The sequence below is a fragment of the Bicyclus anynana genome, chromosome Z (genome assembly GCF_947172395.1).
Source record: "Bicyclus anynana chromosome Z, ilBicAnyn1.1, whole genome shotgun sequence".
NCBI classification, from domain to species: Eukaryota; Metazoa; Arthropoda; class Insecta; order Lepidoptera; family Nymphalidae; genus Bicyclus; species Bicyclus anynana.
The window spans coordinates 18,205,710-18,225,733 of record NC_069110.1 but is presented as its reverse complement, the minus strand read 5'-3'; the positions used below and the strand labels follow the sequence as shown (position 1 = coordinate 18,225,733).

General features: G+C 37.9%; 1 protein-coding gene across 2 annotated transcripts; it reads left to right on the top strand.

Annotated features, from left to right (window-relative positions):
• Window positions 1–1,322: 1,322 nt before the first annotated feature.
• LOC112045734 (paramyosin, long form) lies at window positions 1,323–18,126 on the top strand. Of its 2 annotated transcripts, XM_024082036.2 has the most exons (16): window positions 1,323–1,513; window positions 1,585–1,641; window positions 3,443–3,529; window positions 4,403–4,569; window positions 5,105–5,342; window positions 5,425–5,544; window positions 5,677–5,943; window positions 6,544–6,790; window positions 8,451–8,578; window positions 10,176–10,288; window positions 12,714–12,903; window positions 13,503–13,637; window positions 14,443–14,637; window positions 15,638–15,733; window positions 16,149–16,430; window positions 16,928–18,126. In XM_024082036.2, the coding sequence occupies exons 1-16, from the start codon at window positions 1,403–1,405 to the stop codon at window positions 17,123–17,125; spliced, it is 2,631 nt and encodes an 876-aa protein (XP_023937804.1). In that variant the 5' UTR covers window positions 1,323–1,402; the 3' UTR covers window positions 17,126–18,126. The 2 variants fall into 2 exon arrangements, with proteins under 2 accessions (XP_023937804.1, XP_023937805.1); XM_024082037.2 differs by lacking the exons at window positions 1,323–1,513; window positions 1,585–1,641; window positions 3,443–3,529; ... (5 more) ...; window positions 8,451–8,578; window positions 10,176–10,288 and adding an exon at window positions 10,880–11,850.
• Window positions 18,127–20,024: the final 1,898 nt, after the last annotated feature.

Genomic DNA, 20,024 nt, shown 5'->3' with positions numbered 1-20,024 from the left:
GCTCAGCAGTTAGCGAATATGGGTTGATAATGGCGACGATAGGAAAAAACATTAAATTTAAATCTATGATACAAGCTATCTATCTATCTATCTTCAGTAGGCGTGCAGACTGAAATCCTCACGTGAATCATGAGCAGAAATTGTAGACGTTTTTACCGAACTCTTCAAGGAAGTGGTGATGATGAGGGAGAAAAAATATGCGTAGTTTTTTATTGAGACCGGTTCACTGCTGAGTTCTTGTTTCCTTTCAGAATGAGAGGGGTTAGGCCAATAGTCTGCTGTCCCAATGTGGATTGGCAGACTTCACATACGCAGATATTTAAGAAAATTCTCTGGTATGCAGGTTTCCTCACGATGTTTTTCCTTCACCGTTTGAGACACGTTATATTTAATTTCTTAAAATGCCCACCAGTGAAAGGTTAGCGGTGCATGCCCCGGACCAGGCTCGAACCCACACCCTCTGGAATCGGAGGCAGAGGTCATATCCACTGGGCTATCATGGATCTCCAGGAGACCCAACACTCACTTCATATTAATAAAATCCTCAAGTCAAACCCGAACGCGTAAAATCAAAGTAGCGAAAAAATCGTGCGTCGATGACATTCATAAAAAATTAGAAGCTTTATTGCTTGTCAGGTTATCGCGGTCACTATCAATCCGTCCTGTTATAATTAGATTTATTTGATGTTTGTAAACATCCCAGCACGAGTGCTGTCTGGGGTTTAATTAAAAGTTTGGAGGAAGTTCATTGTTAAGTTCAACCGCTGCGGCTGCCAGCGGCAACCCTCATAACGGTTACAGACGCGCCAACTGGTTGGCTACGATCAACTCCAACCTAGTTATAATAGCATCAATCAGTGCTTAAATTAGGTCATTCGGCAGTGGTTAAAATCATAGCTTGCATAAACATTGGGTGCAAACACATTTTAGGGAATCGATCGAATAACTGATAAATCGACCTACGATGTACGTCTAACCCCGCAGTCGGCCCGACTCGTGCCTGGAAGTCGGCCCGTCTGTAGCTGTCCGCTGCCCATGCGCCGCGTTGCACGCCCGGAGCTTGCAACGGTTATAAGAATAAGACGGAATGGGGTCCATCAGTGTACCTGCATGAAGGGATTCGCCAAATTTTTGGGCAAAACAAATAAAAGAGAACGCAGCGGCGTTAAGGCGGGCGTGTCTATAAAAGGCCGAGGGGGGGGTGCGCGGGGGTGGTAACACGATCCGCGCGCTCCAGCCGGCCGGCCGCCCTGGAGCGCGCAGGGCGGGCGCGGGGCGCGGGGCGGCGTGCGGCGGGGGGCGCCCGACGTGCGCCGGCGGCGCCCGCTCCCGCTCTCACTAGTCGAACGGTGCCCGACCGGTAACGTAGCGCCGACTGCCGACCGAGAGACGACCAGCGACAATGTCCGCCGTGGCGAAGACTTCCAAGTACACCTACCGCAGCAGCGGCGGCGGCACCACCGACGTGAACATCGAGTACAGCGCCGACCTGAGTGCTCTCTCCAGGCTGGAGGTAGCTACCGGCTACAGTGCAGTGCTTGTGAAGTGTTTGCGGACTTGATACGAATATGTTGTATTTTTCAGGACAAGATCCGTCTCCTCCACGATGATCTGGAATCCGAAAGGGAGCTACGTCAGAGGGTAAGCGAACGTGCGAAATGTGATACTGTGCGCGCGCGCGCCTTAGCGCCTTAGCGGGCGAGCCGAGTGGGCGGGCGGATTGCGCCGCACACTATTAATACCGCTGCTGAGGCTCTGCACCCTCCGCCGGGAGGAAAATCTCGGAGCTTTTCTTTTTAATCCTCCACTAAAGTGCTACTAACACAACTAATGCCACTACAAGTGTTTATGAATCTAACATCGTTAATCCATATAAGTAAATTATCTTTTGTAACAACAGTAAACTCACTTAAATCATTAGTTTTAAGTGTTACTGGAAAAAAATAATAACTATGTGTGTAAAATAACTTTTGAAAATTAAAGTTTTTATATTGATTCAAAAAACCCTCAAAAAAGGGAAACCCTCATGCATCTATAAAACAGTTTGTTTTTTTAATATACTCGTACCTGTTGCTCATAAATGTGGATGGGGAATTCATAATTTGAATAGATTTATTAGGGCAGATTTTATAAGGTAAGGATAGGTACGTAGTTTAATGGCGCTGATTTCCCTTAAAAAATAATAATTGTGCATGCTTTACTATATTATAGACGTGAAATTTTATCATATTACATACATTCCTTTAACTGAACAAAATATTTTTCATAACGACATTATTTAAATTTCATTTAATTAATACACTCTTAATTGACCAGTCGGGTTGAGCCGACACCAATATCTGCCCGAGGTCGGGATCGATCGTCATTGATTGATGACGCTATCGATCTATTTCGGTCAATTGCACCTGTGAGTGGCGCTCGACGCATGCGCACTCGCATGCACGCACGACACCTTATCGTCGCACGCATGCACGGACGCATCTAACGTCCGCGCGACCGTTTCAGAGGTGCGCGGGCGCAGTCGTTTTATATTTAGACTGGTAGCAAAAGCATTCTCTGAAACCTCAGCATCTCGCTCCCGCGCTTGAAACTGGGCCAAATGATGCTCGTTCCTGCTCAGAATGCCACAATATTGAAATATAATAATAGAACGCGGTAAAGTGGCGAAATTATCCGCCTTAGTCACTGCCGTGATACACGGGCGGCTTCTAAATATAACCTAGCACAATATTGAAATATGCGAAGGACGTATTATAGAATAACTGTGCTATTGCATAACTTTACGACGAACAACGTTTATTGAGGTTCACAAACCCCTTGACAATTCTTGTACTCAACATGATTTTTTTTTGACTAATAGTCTTACTACTTACATAAACCTGCTCAAGTCTAATACGTATATACTTATACTGCTTATAATAAAGCTCAATCAATATACACCATATGAATTCCAAAACCACAAAAAGTTTTCATTTTAACTCTAATCTAACTTTTATCACAAGCATGAACAATCTATTACAAGCATGATTTAAGGTAACCATGTAAAAGTCATTTGTCATTTATTAAATAAAAGCTAAGATATTAAAAATTTTATTTAAAATAAGTTCTTTTCCATTTTAAATAATACACATCATCAATCACATTTTTTTAATAAATGCAAAGATTATGAACTATGATATCCACAACATATAGTTATCATCGATATCATAATTATCCCTTACTTTTATAAAATTCATATATTTTTATTCAGTGAGAACCATTTTCATTATGAGCCGTCAATAATATTATTGATTTTATTTTATTTTAAAAATTATTGGTAATAGTAAAAAAGCATGCTTTTAATTAAAACTAAGAGAGTTCCAAACGAGAAAAAAGATAATTAACAATTTACCTAAAGCAGTTTACTATAGTGATCTATAATAATATAAACATTGTATTTCAGATCGAAAGGGAGAAGGCAGATTTGAGCGTGCAAGTTATCCAGCTCTCTGAGAGACTGGAAGAAGCTGAAGGCGGGGCCGAAAGTCAGGTAAACAAAACAATATACACTTTAGACCTTTCTCAATATTCAATAGCGGTATATAGGAATCAAAAATATGAATATTATGATTTAATTGATATAAAAGAAGGAGAGGATGGAAAGAAATCTCAAAAGAAACAAACAAAGAAGAAAACGAAGAAACTTGTTGAATGTTGAAATAAATAATTATTAAGAGACACATTCCATCACTACTAACAGCAGACAGATTGAAAAACAAAGAAATGCTTTGAAGAGTAACACAATTTCTTTCAAACTCTTTCAAGAATAAAGAATAGCATTGTCAGGAATATTTGGAACACATGATAAAATTTTGCACTTAATTGGTGTGTTGATGGTATAAAACATAATGCGATTTGAAGCCTTAATGCAACAAGAAAGAATGATTTACAGCATTATTCTATATATGAATTATTGAAAGTGATGTATAAAATATTATGTATGTGAAAAAATTTAAAAGATAACAAAATGAATATATCCAGGAGTCATTTAGAACGAAGAATCAGAATTATTATGTGGCGTTTGGTTGTTATGCTCTGCGAAAACTGTATTTATTATTTTTGAAAGCTTATGCGATTGTATGCGAATCAAATTATATTATCATGCTTAATTATAAATGTTTTTATTTCAGTTGCACTATTATTAATTATTGTCATATCACGAGATAATTTTGTTTTCCAAAATATGTTTTCATCCATTGAAGACATTATTATAGACACTAATTAATATACAGTTAACTATGTCCAGATCAGCATACTAGTGTATGACTGACTAACAACATAAATGTAAAAAGCAATGTAAAATCAAATGTAGTCCCCAATTTTGTTTTGGGGACGCAATTTGAAATGATCTCGTATGTTTCAGTTCGAGATCAACAGAAAGCGTGATACAGAGTTGACCAAACTCCGTAAGCTACTAGAAGATGTTCATCTGGAATCCGAGGAGACCGCGCATTTGCTCAAGAAGAAACACCAAGAGATCGTGGTGGATTTCCAGGAACAGATCGACAAGCTCAGCCACAGCAAAGCCAGGTGAGCTAATATACGACTAATAAACAAAAGCACCTGACTACGGCAAGATCTCTCGTTATCCTTTACAAGTAATACCAAAAGTATATCGTTCACTGCGTGGTCCGATCTTGGGTCGTATGCATTGTTTTAAGGCTAGCCATATACACTGACCCAAGATCTGCCGTAGTCTGGTGTTTTGTTACAACTGTGAATTAACCTTACCTCTACATATAAATGCTATGCGATACTTTGCGAAATATGCTCTGCGTTATACCATCAAAATATAATGACAATTATTGTTGTCTTAGGAATATATTTCAGTATGACCAACTAGATATCTTTTCATGCACTAACGATTAAACTTGCAGTTACTAAACTAAAACCTATTATTTTATTTAATGTTGCATATAAATAGTAACTATTCGAGTTAATGTTACAGTTTGTGTGTGAAGAGGTATCATATTTGAGACACTGAACTTATGCGCATAAGAATGATTCCAATTTCAGTGATAAATGAGAACCCTGAATTATGATTGATTGCATTCCTTGTCTCCAGAGTTGAAAAGGAGAAGTCGAAATTCCAAGCTGAAGTGTACGAGTTGTTGGCCCAAGTGGAGAATGTGACCAAGGAAAAGATCACAATCGCAAAGACTTGCGAGAGATTCGAGGTCACAATCAGCGAGCTTCATATCAAGATTGAGGAGCTGAACCGCACAATTGTCGACATCACATCGCACAAGCAGCGCCTGTCTGTCGAGAATGTTGAGCTCGTCAAGGAAGTTCAGGATCTCAAGGTGAGTGTGAATGAACCAGCCTGCAATTTATTCAAAATTCTAATGGTATACAATTTAATATACTGATGTTTAACGTTTTCAGGTGAGCATTGAGAACGTTGTGTACCTTAAGAGCCAGTTGGCTGGCCAGCTTGAGGACGCTCGTCGCAGGCTCGAGGATGAAGACAGAAGGCGCTCTATCCTCGAAGCTAATCTGCACCAGGTAACTATTGTCATAAGCAAAATCAAAATTATGCTTTTATTGTCAACAGCAAAATCAAAATTATGCTTTCATGGGGTTTCAATTTTTAATTTTAATTATTATTAATTAACGCTAAAAATTGTTAATCCTCAGGTTGAAATTGACCTGGAATCTGTCCGCGTGCAACTGGAAGAAGAATCAGAAGCCCGCCTGGACCTTGAACGCCAGCTCGTCAAGGCCAACGGTGAGGTCAGCCACTGGCGCTCCAAGTTCGAAGCTGAAGCTGCCGCAAGGGCTGAAGAGATCGAGGAAATCCGCCGCAAATACTCTATCCGTATCCAAGAACAGGAGGAACAGATTGAGACCCTCATCGCTAAAATCAGCAGCATTGAGAAACAAAAGTCGCGTCTGCAGAGCGAGGTAAGCAAACCTGACTAGGTTAAATATAAATATTTTTTTTAGTCATCCCATTAATTTTTATGTATGATTGAGACACGCGGACGCATGCCCAGCCAAATTCGAAATGGGTTAACGAGTGGCATACAATAAACAAACACAATCCAAACAAATGATTAAAATGCTTAGTAGTAGCCACACTTTTGTGATCCTATAAAAAGTAAAATTTTGGCAGCCCATGGTTTTCCATACATAAATAGCCAATAATACGTAGCCATTGTGGCTTGAGATGATATTAGTTTCAAAGTCCCACACCCTCAGTCATCCAAGTATTAGTATATTTTTTTAATATTTACTTCAGTATTGTATGAGAAATCATGTCCCTAGACGCCAGGTGCTTAGCTTCCTGGCAACCCTTCAAAATATGGTTATAGATTAAACTTCTCTCTCTTCTCGCAGTCTCCGGCGAAGGATTTAAATAACAGACTTATTTAGAACTTAGTAGAACTAATTGATATGCTCGTCTTCCCAGTTTGTCTGATTACCATCTCATTGGATCATAAATTTGATTCAATTCGTGCTAAACGATCGTAATTTTAAAGATCCTTAATCTTTTTATTTTAGGTTGAAGTTCTCATCATTGACCTCGAAAAGGCCAACGGAACAGCTCGGGAGCTCCAGAAGAGGACAGAACAATTGGAACGCGTCAACATCGAGATCAAATCGCGACTTGAAGAGACGGTACAGCTGTATGAACAAACCCAACGCGACCTCCGCAACAAGCAAGTCGAGATCCAGCGCATCTCTCACGAGCTCGACAAGACTCGCGAGCAGAAGGACGCTCTGGGCCGCGAAAACAAGAAACTGGGTGGTAAGTGCACTTAACCTTAAGTTCGACGTAAACTCACTTTTAGACTAGACTAAAGAGCAATTCAAGCCTTATGATAACGCTAACTTAAGTAACTGTAACGTGTTTGTAGTCTGCCAATCCGCAATTGGGCCCGCGTGGTGGACTATTAGCCTAATCCCTCTCATTCTGAGAGGAGACTCGTGCGCAACATAATATAGTTTAATATGATGATGATGGAGAGAGGGAGGCCTTGCCTTACAGCTTTTCAAATAGGCTGAAGAATATTTGGCACGTGACGATGGCAAGAGACCGGACGGCATGTCATTGATGCCATGGATGGGTAGGCCTTTGGTGTAGGACGCGACTTGCATAGACACCCTTGCGCCTTCACACCTTCCTAGCACGATGGGCGGTGCGGGCGCTGCTGCTGCATCAGCAGAGACCTTCAAGCGGCGCAAATATACCTAGTAATCTCGTCGGAAATTACATATTTTAGCCGTTTGCGGTCGAAACACTAAGACCAAGGGGTCCAAGTACTCGGTTTTTTTTAAGAAATTGCAAAGTGATTATTCGACGTCTCCCGTGACCAGAAGGCTGGTCTATATTGAGGTCAATGAATCACTATTGCCATCGTCAATACTGATTCCAATTAATAAATAAATTGTTATTAAAAATAAGTATAAAATTCGTAATGAAATTTAATGAATAAAATAAAATATAGAAGTTTAATGTTGTTTAAAGACATAAATATAGACATAAATATAGAAAATAAATAAAAAGACATAAATATAGAGCTGAGTCTTCTCTCAGAATGAGAGAAGACTCTGCTCAAGACTCAGAATGCGGATTGGCAGACTTCACACAAGCAGAGAATTGAGAAAATTCTCTGGTATGCAGGTTTCACCACGATGTTTTTCCTTCACCGGTTGAGACGCGTGATATTTAAATTCTTAAAATGCACACAACAGAAAAGTTGGAGGTGCATGCCCGGACCGGATTCGATCCTACGCCTTCTGGAATTGTAGGCAGAGGACCTACGCCTTCTGGAATTGTAGGTAGATCCACTAGGCATCACGGCTCTTGACATAAATATACTATGTATTAATTATAAAAACAACACAGAATTTTTAAATGTGTCTAACGGTGCCGTGTCAAGCCGTTTAATTTTAAAAATGTTTGTGGTTCTTTCAAAAACGACTTTAATTAAAACACGACACTGGATTGACACAGCCTTCAAACTGATCAGAAGGCAGCACATAGGTAGATGTTATTTTTCGCTTTTTAGTTTGGGTAGGTTAATTTTTGTGTTGGAAGTCGGTTGAATTTTTTTTTTTTACCTACACAATGTAAATAAAAATTAATAAGCAATTTGCTGAACCGTTATTTTCATAAGATAAGCACCTACGTTTTTTTTCCTTCTTAGGGAAGCGAATGGATGAATTATGGCAAAGACAGGAAATTGTAGATAACTTTAACTGTCTTTCGCCTTCATCACCAAACCCCTAATGTAGTCACAACTCATCTAGGTGGAAAGTCATCTATGTTTCGGCGCCATCGTCAGATCGACTACATAACAGACCTTCATGGAATTGTAGTGTAATGATTGTTTAAAAATCATGTAAGTTAATTTGAGGTCCTCGAAGAATTATGTTAACTACAATGAGCTATGTGTTGTCTGCAGATGACTTGTCCGACGCACGCGCCAATCTTACGGAGTTGACCCGCCGTCTTCACGAGCTCGAGATCGAGCTGCGCCGTCTTGAGAACGAGCGAGAGGAACTCACCGCTGCCTACAAGGAAGCCGAGGCCGTAAGTCATCAATCATCTTCATCATTTAACATACCTTGCTGGCCAAAGTCCTGGGAAAATCCTACAACTCATATTGCAGGCATTCACCATGCTATAGTCAATCGAAGGATAAATACCTTAATAGTACATTGGTTCACCGTGTCGGTGACGGATAAACCTGGTGGAAAAAATAAAGAGTGGAAAAGAAAACAACTTTTTACACGGACGTAAGTTTACCGGATCTCCCCAAGACTCCACTCCACCAAGAGTCCAAACTCACGCGTATTCCCTGCCCAGCAAAAATCCAAATATAGTCCTGACTATACTTTCGGTGTGAATATAAAATGAATCATAGTTCTTAAATGGTTTTTCATTAAAATATAAAGGCTAAATATAATAAACAAAACTTGATTGACGTAAACGTAATGGTACGAATAATTAATAAAGACCATCGCCTGGTATGTCAATTTTAGAAATATAATTTCAGAATATTCAAGTACAAAAAAAAATTTTACAATAATATTAAAACTACGTACCTACATATCTATAACTACATATTATAAAAATTAAAAAGGAAAAATACTAAATTTAAATTATATCTAAAGGCTCAGGCGTCGTAGAATTCGTCCGAATCGACGATCATTGGTAAAGTGCCCAGAAGGCTGGCAGTATTGCCACGTTGTATGGCAATACTAATTCTTTGGCCTAAATATATGCCAGCCTCCTGGTCACGGGAGGTGTCGATTAAGTCTCAAAACAATACGATATTACATTTGTTACGATCTTCAATAAACGACAATGAACAATAATTTAAGACCATTTTAAAAACTGGTAATTAACCTATGGCGCAGTCTGTAATTAATGTTGTAGCTAGCACACCTATTAGGTACCTACTAAGCTTCAAAAATAAAATAAAAAAACAGTGTTATACAGTGGAATAACCATGGAACATTATCATTAGCCAATACTCTCCAATATAAAGTATGGTGTTTTAAACGCACCATCTTTGAGATTTGATGTAATCTTGATTGGTCAGAATTGAAATTAGTCATACTAGACTACACATAACTAAATGCGATAGTCAATAAGTCACTTCTAAAGAATATCGTCCAACAAACGTGTTGGCAAACGGTGTTTCTATGAATTTAAATTTATTTTTATTAATCAATCGTGATCTGTCAAAAATAATGCCAACATTCTAAAGTATGACACACATTGCTTTACCTTTGTGTGTCAAATTGTTCATGCCAAAGTATTTGTTACAATGTAGGCATTGGATTCAGATTTAATTAAAAATAATTTAAGTAACTTTGGTTCCGTCGAATATTATAGAAACCGAAAGGGGTTTGCATTTTTATCATTCTCCTAACAAGTTAGCCCGCTTCCATCTTAGATTGCATCAACACTTACCATCAGGTGAGGTTGTAGTCAAGGGCTAATTTGTAAAGAATAAAAAAGGAAGAACAGAATAAGTAGATTGAATAAAAAAGAATTTTTCAAATCAGTTCAGGCGTCTTCGAGTAATTGATGTACATTAAAAAAAAATACCGATCAACTTGAGAACCTCCTCCTTTTTGAAGTCGGTTAAAAATGTTAAATTGTATTGTGTATTCAACAGGGTCGTAAGGCCGAAGAACAACGCGCTCAGAGGCTGTCGGCTGAGCTTAGCCAGTTCCGCCATGAAGCCGAGCGCCGCATCCATGAGAAGGAAGAAGAAATTGAAGCTATTCGGTAAGTGCACACGTAATCCATTATAGTACTAGTAAGAGTCTGTAGGAATACGATGAATACTTGGATAATTTTCACGTGAGTATAGCGAAGAGTTACAGGAATCTTAAAATTGTCATGAAATTCAAAATTACGGAGCCATTTAGACGAAGTACATTAAACATTTCATCTACTAGCTGCGCTTTTTTTTTGAGTTTCCGTTCCCATGGGCTGTAATATAGCCTATTTTACTCGCTGATAATTCCCATCAGTGAAAGAATTTTGCAAATCGGCTTCAATCAGACGCAACAAACAAACAATCTCAATTTTGTGAAGATGTTTAGAATATGTGATTATACAATACACACTATACGTACAAATATTGCATTGTAATAATGATTCCCATTAAAATAACTAATGTACAAACCTAAGTGCGTCACCAATTTAAATATACATATTGCATTGCTACTAATTCGTTTTTGTTACGTCCATCCCTAATTTAACTTATTGGCAAGCGTCTCATTTAAATATATCCGGTTCTCTGATTGGCTATTTGAACAAGCGTCAACTTATACGTTGGCACTTTTAGTGTTTATGAAAGCCCTATCAAGTCAGTATTGCACGTCCAGGACTGGAAAGTGGTCCTATAAAAACAAAGTAGTGAACATTTAATTCAATTTATTACATAAATTAAAAATCAATTAGTTAACTATGGCGCCGATTAAAGTGCTTGATCTCAATAAGTGGACCAAACCTCCAACAGCCATTTATGAGAACAACTATGGCTATGGAATCAATTATTATCAACCGATGATTGATTATATTGCAGCAAAAAAAACGGGAGCTGAAGTCAAACCTCCCCATTTACCGTGGAATAATGAGAGAGGGCTTGAGAAATATAGATTTGACAGACCTGTGAAGACATACTCTGAAAATGATTTATTGAAAATATCTAAAGAAGTAGCTGAAAAGGCGAAAAACGATCTCAATACCTTCAAAGTGGCAAAGCGAACTCCCTTTTCAGTAGTAGCATCAGCTGCTGCTACTAACTTAACAAAACATGTTGCATCTGAAAGTGTTACTGTTAAAACTAGAAGAAAAAGAATTGAAAGAGAATCTGTTCGTGCAGTAGAAAGCTACAAAGGCCGCGGCCTAGAAAGTAAAATAGATTTTACTGGATCACATCTAATGTCAGGCAGTGAAATAAAGGGTAAAACCAAAATTTATAGGGGAAAGTCTGCGAAAGGTATTGCCCAAGTGTTATTACAAGAAACTAATAAGAATCTTTCAGAAGGAAAAATTAAGAAAATGCATATAAATGTCGGTAAAGTTAATGTCGTCGGAACTGTTGGCAAGGTGACAGAAAACTGTCTGTCAGCAATTGTTGATTCCAAATCACGAAGTATAATTAAAGATAAACTAAATGAGTTAGCCATTGAAACGGGCAAGGCGCCTAAAGTGTGTGTCGTACAAATCGAAACCGAAATACCTCCGATTAATACCGATTATATTGAAAAACTTAACGAGTTGAAAAGTACCGTAAAACAATTCGATCAATTAAATACCAGCCTGTTCTGTAACCAAAGGTAATTAATTATGTAACTGAGATTAATTGTCTGTTCATACAAACATTTTAAATTGACGTTTGATGATGGATGTCAGTTAAGGTTGATTACCAAGCGCTTATGCCAAGTCTTCAACTGTTAACATGTTGATAGTTTTATTGTTATTTATATACGTTAGTCGAATTACTTTTTTATAATTTAATATAACATTATTGTTTGGAGCATGCCCCTGTGATATCTTTACTAATATTATGAAGAGGAAAGATTTGTTTGTTAGTTGGTTTGCATTGAATATGCTCTAAAACTATTGAACTGATATGAAAAATTCTTTCACTGTTGAAAAGCTACACTATCCCCAGGTGCTATAAGCTATTTTTATGCTCATATGGGAACGGGAACTACGCGGGTGAAATTATAATAATTTGTTACAACCGATAAACCAGGTGCTGAGAGTTATTGACAGTCTGTTTACAGTTTTGATATCAGAAAAACATGCAGATTACGACTCTGCATGTTGCCAGGAGGTCCATTGTTTTTCCTTCACCGTATAAGACACATGATATTTACTTTCTTAAAATACACATATCAAACAGAAAAGTTGGAAGTGCATTGCGGATTTGACAACCTACGGCCTTCGAATCGAAGACAGAGGTCATATACGAATCGTTATCAACTCATATTCGGCTCACTTCGGAGCCTTAGTCCACCAATGCGGATTGGCACACTTCATACACGCAGAGAATTAAAAAAATCCTCTGGTATGCAGGTTTTCTCACGATGTTTTTCCTTCACCTTCATATAGGAGTACACTAGGCTATCTCGTCTCTTCGTAAACCTTTTATTCAAGCCTAATTATTTTGCTTAATTATTCGTATTGTCAACAGCAAGCAGACCAGCATTGAAATCGAGCAGTTGAACGCTCGCGTAGTGGAAGCCGAGACCAAGCTCAAGACTGAGGTGACCCGCATCAAGAAGAAGCTGCAGATCCAGATCACAGAGCTCGAACTGTCGCTCGACGTCGCCAACAAGACCAACATCGACTTACAGAAGACCATTAAGAAGCAGTCTCTCCAGGTTACTATTATTTTATACCAAAACTAGCGGACGCGCGCGACTTCGTCCGCGTGAAACTCGATGTAAACTTTTAACTACCTCTACCCTACCCCTACCCTACCCTACGTTGAAATTTTTCCTGAATTTTCTTTGCTACAAACCTCACGAAGCCCGAGACCTTTCCAACGAATGTAAAACCGTGGAAATCGGTTCGTGCGTTCTGGAGTTATAGCGTCAGAAAGGAAAACCCGACTTATTTTTGTATAGTAGATATATAATAGCGAAAGAAGATTCATCACGAAATATCCCAAACCGCTTGACGAAATTGGATTGTGAGGTAGTGTTTACTTTGTGAACGTTCGCTAAGAACTGATTTTGTGACAGAAACTGTCCCATTTTGTTAAAACTAGAGAATCGTTGGATCTTTTAATTAAATTTAAATTACATGAACCTATACTTGGGAAGCATTTATTGTATTTGAACGCTTTTTAACGTCCGTTAAAAAAACTCTTGTGCAAATGGGGGTTAAGTCATCAAGACAACTGTTCCAAAACTTTCATCTACAGGCACTGAGGAATTTGTAATAACAAATGGTATAACTTGTAAATATTTTTCCGCAGCTCACTGAAATCCAGGCCCACTACGACGAAGTTCAAAGGCAGTTGCAAGTGACCCTCGACCAGTTTGGCGTCGCTCAGCGCAGGATTCAGTCTCTTACCGGCGAGGTTGAAGAGATCCGCGGCAACTATGAACAGGTATAACCATTGATGTTAATCGAATAATGTTAGAAGAAAATAGAGGTAGATAGGACATAAACCACATAATTTCGGCAGCGTTGTCAACGGCGCGATAAAAGTGAGGCGACTGAGCTCAGGTTTGCTAATGAGCATAGTTTTAACGTGCCAGTTGCACCTCTTTTTTGTTACCTCTTTTTTTTTCTAGCATCATAGCGTTTGACCTCGTAAAATTCTAAAAAAAAAATATTATTATAAAAACTAAAAACCCGACTGCTTAAGCGTAATGAACTGAAAAGAGAAAAACAAGTATCACAATATCTACATTTTCTGACTAAATTCTTGGTGGTGCCGCATGCGTTGACAAACATTGGTATTTCATTCTTTACTCGTAAGAAAGTATTATTTGTTCCTGCAGCACCACAAAGAATTTTGTCAGAACTTTGTATAGATTTTGTGATGCTTGTTTTTCTTTGTTCAGTTCATTACGCTTAAGCAGTCGGGTTTTTTGTTATCATAATGATGTTTTTTTTTTGAACTTCTTAGTTTCATCAAGACATACCTTTTATTTTAAATATCTCTCGTAAATACAGACAATGTCCTTCTTGACTTGAATACATTCTTGATAGTAAATTTTACTTTGATGGTCCCAATATAATTGGTACGCTTTTTGATAAAAAGATCGTCTATAAGAGATTGCCAAAACAATTATAGTATGTAGTATAATAACTAATGCAAATAGTTATGCTTTTTTTTATTATTTCCTTTATAATTGTTTTTTATTATACAATAAATTGTTAATAAATAAATAAATTCGTTCCTAAAGGCTCTCCGCGCTAAACGCTCCGTCGAACAATCGTTCGAGGAAGCACAGACCCGCATCAATGAGTTGACCGTCATCAACGTGAACCTGTCGAGCAGCAAGGCCAAGATTGAACAGGAGTTGTCGGCTGTGGCCGCTGACTACGATGAAATCACCAAGGAACTGCGTGTGTGCGACGAGAGGTTCCAGCGAGTCCAGGTATAATAGCATTAGTTTATGGCTCAGACCAATTACCTTATATAGGACCTGCCTCGCTAGAGGTTACCCCTCTGTCACAACTATTTGATGAAATCACTAAGGAACTGCGTGTGTGCGACGAGAGGTTCCAGCGAGTCCAGGTATAAATAGCATCAGTTTATGGCTCAGACCAATTACCTTATATAGGACCTGCCTCGCTAGAGGTTACCCCTCTGTCACAACTATTTGATGAAATCACTAAGGAACTGCGTGTGTGCGACGAGAGGTTCCAGCGAGTCCAGGTATAAATAGCATCAGTTTGTGGCTCAGACCAGGTTCTATAGAACCTGCCTCGCTAGAGGTTACCCCTCTGTCACAACTATTTGATCATGATCTGACGCGTTCATACAAACTACATTTATAGAATCATGTTTCATTGTTGTATTAAAATTACATCTGTGTGTATTACGATTTAGAATTTATGATTATGTGTAGTGTAAGTGCACAGGATATATTTTTTTGTGTTAAATATTTTCGATGTGTAATTTTACCTCGTCTTTCTCAAAAAACGACAGACTATTTGTACGTGAATGTTACTGCGATACAAGTCCAATAGAAGGTAATTGCTCTAAGGTTTATAAACAACTTATATGTATTATTTACGCAAAAAAGAAAAGAAATATGGGATTATAGTATTTAATACGTGATCTCAAGACCTGAGTTCACGTATTTATCTTGTATTAAACCTTTTTGCTACATTGATACATCCAATATAATTCTTATACAATACCAAATCTTCAAATCAAATTGACGTTCTTCTATAGTAAAGTCCTGCTACGTAACTTAAATATTACAAATACATCGCAAGCAGATTACGAAGCATCTTTGGTTAAATCTTTATTTAATTGTTACACTATCTCCCAAGTCTACAGTATGTAACAGGTAACAGTATGTAGGTAGGTAACGCAAAAAATCTAAGCATTATATACAAAAATACATTATTAAAATACGTTAATTTCAGACTGAACTGAAGCACACCGTTGAGCACTTACACGAGGAACAAGAGAGGATCGTCAAGATTGAAGCCATCAAGAAGTCCCTCGAAATTGAAGTCAAGGTACTAACGCAGTTTTTTTAATACATTCTACGCCCTTATTCCTTTTTAATATAACGACATTAACTAAAATATATCAAGATTTTCTGACTTCAAAATAGATGTTATTGAAATGAAATTCTTAATTGTAGAAAATTTAAATTCGGAGTTCCAAAATTATAGTAAGTTACTTTAAAGCGTATATCATCACCATCATAATTATTATATCAGCCTACAGACATCCACTGCAGGACTTCCAAGTATAACAATCCTGAGGTGCCTGTATCCAGCGAATCCTATTCTAATAGGATAATAAAATCATAAGTTATTATTGTAGGATTATAATTACTTCTAATCCTACAATAATCCACTTTCTATAAAAATCCAATAGAATATACCTTTTGGTATTTTGTCACAATAAATGTATATTATGCTTCAGAACATTTCCGTCCGCTTGGAGGAAGTTGAAGCAAACGCTATCGTCGGTGGAAAGCGCATCATCAGCAAACTGGAAGCTCGCATCAAGGACATGGAACTGGAACTAGACGAGGAGAAGAGGAGGCACGCAGAAACCATTAAGATCCTCCGCAAGAAGGAACGTTCCCTCAAGGAGATCATCATTCAATGCGAGGAAGACCAGAAGAACATTGCCCTCCTCCAGGACTCCTTGGAGAAGGTCACCCAAAAGGTCAACATCTACAAGAGGCAGTTGTCCGAACAGGTAAAGATGAGTAATCGTATTTATTTGAATTTCAGTCACATGCAACTTACAGGTCAGGGACTGTAAAATAAAGAATCAACTTTTTAGTTAACCCTAAACCAGAAAATTAAATCTACCTCGCAATGATGAACAAAGAGAAAACTAAAACATGAAATATGTGAATTCTGATCACGTGGGATTATTAAAGATTGAGCTTTTCTTTTTTTCAAATAAATTCTTAGTAGCAGCCCAAAGCTATGAGGTTGGTAGGTTTACAGAACCGTGCCTCGGAAAATAATAAGCCATCATTCTCGTCATTATGATTAACATGTGATAGTGATCGTCACAAAGTACTAAGGTAGCTAAATTTAGAGAAGCGTCAAGGTCTAAGGATAAAATCATTTCTCTTAAAATGAAAGAGGTTTTACCTGTAGTACGACATTCAAATAGACTGATAATGGTAATGATGATTATGCAATCCCTTGTAATAATAAAGCGTACTTTTACTTGTTCAACAGGAGGGAGTTTCCCAGCAGAGCGTGACACGAGTACGACGATTCCAGCGCGAGCTCGAAGCGGCTGAAGACCGCGCCGACGTCGCCGAAAGCAATCTCTCCCTTATCCGCGCCAAGCACCGCACCTTCGTCACCACCTCCACGGTCCCCGGCTCCCAAGTATATCTCGTCCAGGAGTCCCGCGCGCTCAGCACGGAGTGAGCATATGCCCCTTAGCCCCGCAACACCAGCATTTCTCTCCACCAATCGATATCGGGGCGCGAGTCCGGTCGGGTATAAACCTAGTCGTTCGTTAAGTTATGAGAGCTTTGCCCTTTCAACCTCGACTCCTATTTTTGACATAATGGCACCAAAATTTAACTTCAAATTTGACACTTATTCATTTAAGATCTTTCAAAATGCATCTCAATTTACAATTTTAAGTGTGCTTTTAAATGTAATAGCGAATAGGGGTATGTAAAAGACATCATCTTTTGATGAACATAATATCCGATGTCAGAAAATTTGTGCTCTTGTTAATCAAGTATCAAGTGTCAAGTTTATCAGATTCTAATATGGAAACTGTTTGCTACATTATTGTTTGAACAGTGCACTTGAAATAAATTATTACCTACCTTAGAATATAAAGAAAGAGTTAATTTATTGTCGAAGGTGTTGTCTTTTATGGGTTGGATGGTCGAAGCATATGAGTTACCAGATACTAGATGGCGCTAGTGGGCTTGCGCGTGTGTGCTGGCTTAGTGGCGCCATCTAGGTAAAATCAAAGTAGCGTTTGGGGACGTGCGCTCCGCTACTCGGCGTGCCCTAACGCAGCCGTGTGTCGTGTCTACACGCTCGACGCCGATCGCCGACCGTACGTCCCCATAACACTTTTTGTATTGTAACGCTAAACATAAATAAACCAATAAAGGAACCAAAACTTTACAAAAAGCTTTTTTTTATTTTTATTTTCTATAATATAATTTATAATTTGTAAGGTTACCGGCGTTTGCGACTACATGTCGTGAATTTAGGAACACTATGTAGTTTAAAGTAAAGAACTATTTTATAATACGTCTTATTATTTATTATTATTATTATTATGTAAAACGCGTAACTAAAGTACGCTTGTAACTGTAACTTATGATAATATAAAAATAAATGCTATTTATGTTACAGAGTTAAAGAAAACAAAAAACGCAATAAAAATTAAAAAACCACAATGTGACTTTTTTTGTTCTGAAAAAGTGAGACCCGCGATAGATGATATACATTTATTATACTTAGTTTGAAATCTGTCTTTTATAAAGAGATTCTTCGTAAAACCGCTAAACACAAAGCAGGTCAAATTCATTTACTTAATGCAACTTTCATAACTTGGCAAGACTTTCTTTGTCAAAGAAATTATAATATATATGCATTTATGTGCTATATATGACTAAGGAAACGAAAAAATATAAAATGAATTCTGTCTAGCTTATTTCTTTGAATCAATGTATATTAAAATGCACATTGCCAAAGCCATACAAAACAAAATATAATTTTTGGAACTTGGACTTGGGGATCGATCAAAACTGCGCCAAAGCTTTGTTGCAACTTTGTTTGTGAAATCTGAAACAAAATTGTTTGTGTTTTGCGTAGGAGTAAATTTCCTTCTTTATCCATCCCTGTATTTATGTCAGTAACCCAGAACTGTATTACTACAAAAATATGTATATATATTTTTTCATGTAATATGTTTATAAAGATTTCTAAGAAACTGACAATGTGCATTATAAGATACATTTGTATATCAAAATCGGTACTCAGTCATTTAAGTATAAAATGAAGGTTGTAATGTTTAGTTGATATCGTTAGGAGTAAAATATCATGATTTCACACTTCTTCATTAAAGTAATAAGATTATGATTATTGAATGAATGAAATGATTATTTTTACCTTGCGATGCGTAGACGCACGCTCGCGGTCTGGGGTGTGATTCGGATATTTTATACTCGTCGATGTAATTCGGATATTTTATACTCGTCGATGTAATATTGGCCTATAATAAGTAATAATACAATTTGAACTTTATTTTTATGGGATGTCAAAAATAAAATGTCAATAACAACGACGTTGCCATGGAAACGAGCGATGTCCCATCGCTGCAACTATACAGAATGCAGGGGCTGATCTTGCATTCTACTGTCAACCCAGTACTGCCGATCATCAAGCAACTTTTCTATTCTTATTGAGGAGATTATCAAATAGGTATCATAATAAACAAAAAAACAATCCTTTTACTGTAATTGGTTCACACATATAATTTCACAATTTTCAATGTCCATATGAATTTGTGATAACCGTGATAGCCCAGTGAACCTCTGCCTTCGATTCCGGAGGGTGTGAGTTCAAATCCAGTCCGTGCATGCACCTCCAAATTTTCAGTTCGTGTGCATTTTAAGAAATTAAATAACACGTGTCTCAAACGGTGAAGGAATAACATCGTGAGGAAACCTGTATACCAGAGAATTTTCTTAATTCTCGGCGTATGTGAAGTCTGCCAATCCGCACTGGACTAGCGTGGTGGACTATTGGCCTAACCGCTCTCGTTCTGAGAGGAGACTCAAGCTCAGCAGTGAGACGAATATGGGTTGATAATGATGATGATGATGATGATAAAAATTCACTCTGCCAAGTAAAGGGTTAAACGCAACGCAAATCCCGTCTAAGGATTTACCTTAGACTATTACCTAAATCTTTATGATATTCTTACATGGCTTGAATTAACACATCATCGGGCTAGCACCGCCTTCAAACCGATCATCAGTTAGAACATAATATGATATATAGAACTTTGTATGATGCTATTTTTCGCTTTTTAGTTCAGTCAGTATGTTTTAGGTTTTTGAAGTCTATCAAACTAGTTTTTATTAGTGACTAGCGGACTCGGTCAAGCTTCACTTTGACTTATGTCCACTTTTTCCCTATCCCTTCTCTACACTACCCCTTGAATCTTAAACGTTTGTATGGGAAATAGAAAAAGGTTGTTTTTATGGTTTTCCCGGGAATCATTCTAATTTTTCTCTCCGTTTAAACCTTCCCTATACCTCCACGAACATTTCAAGACCAAGATAAGATA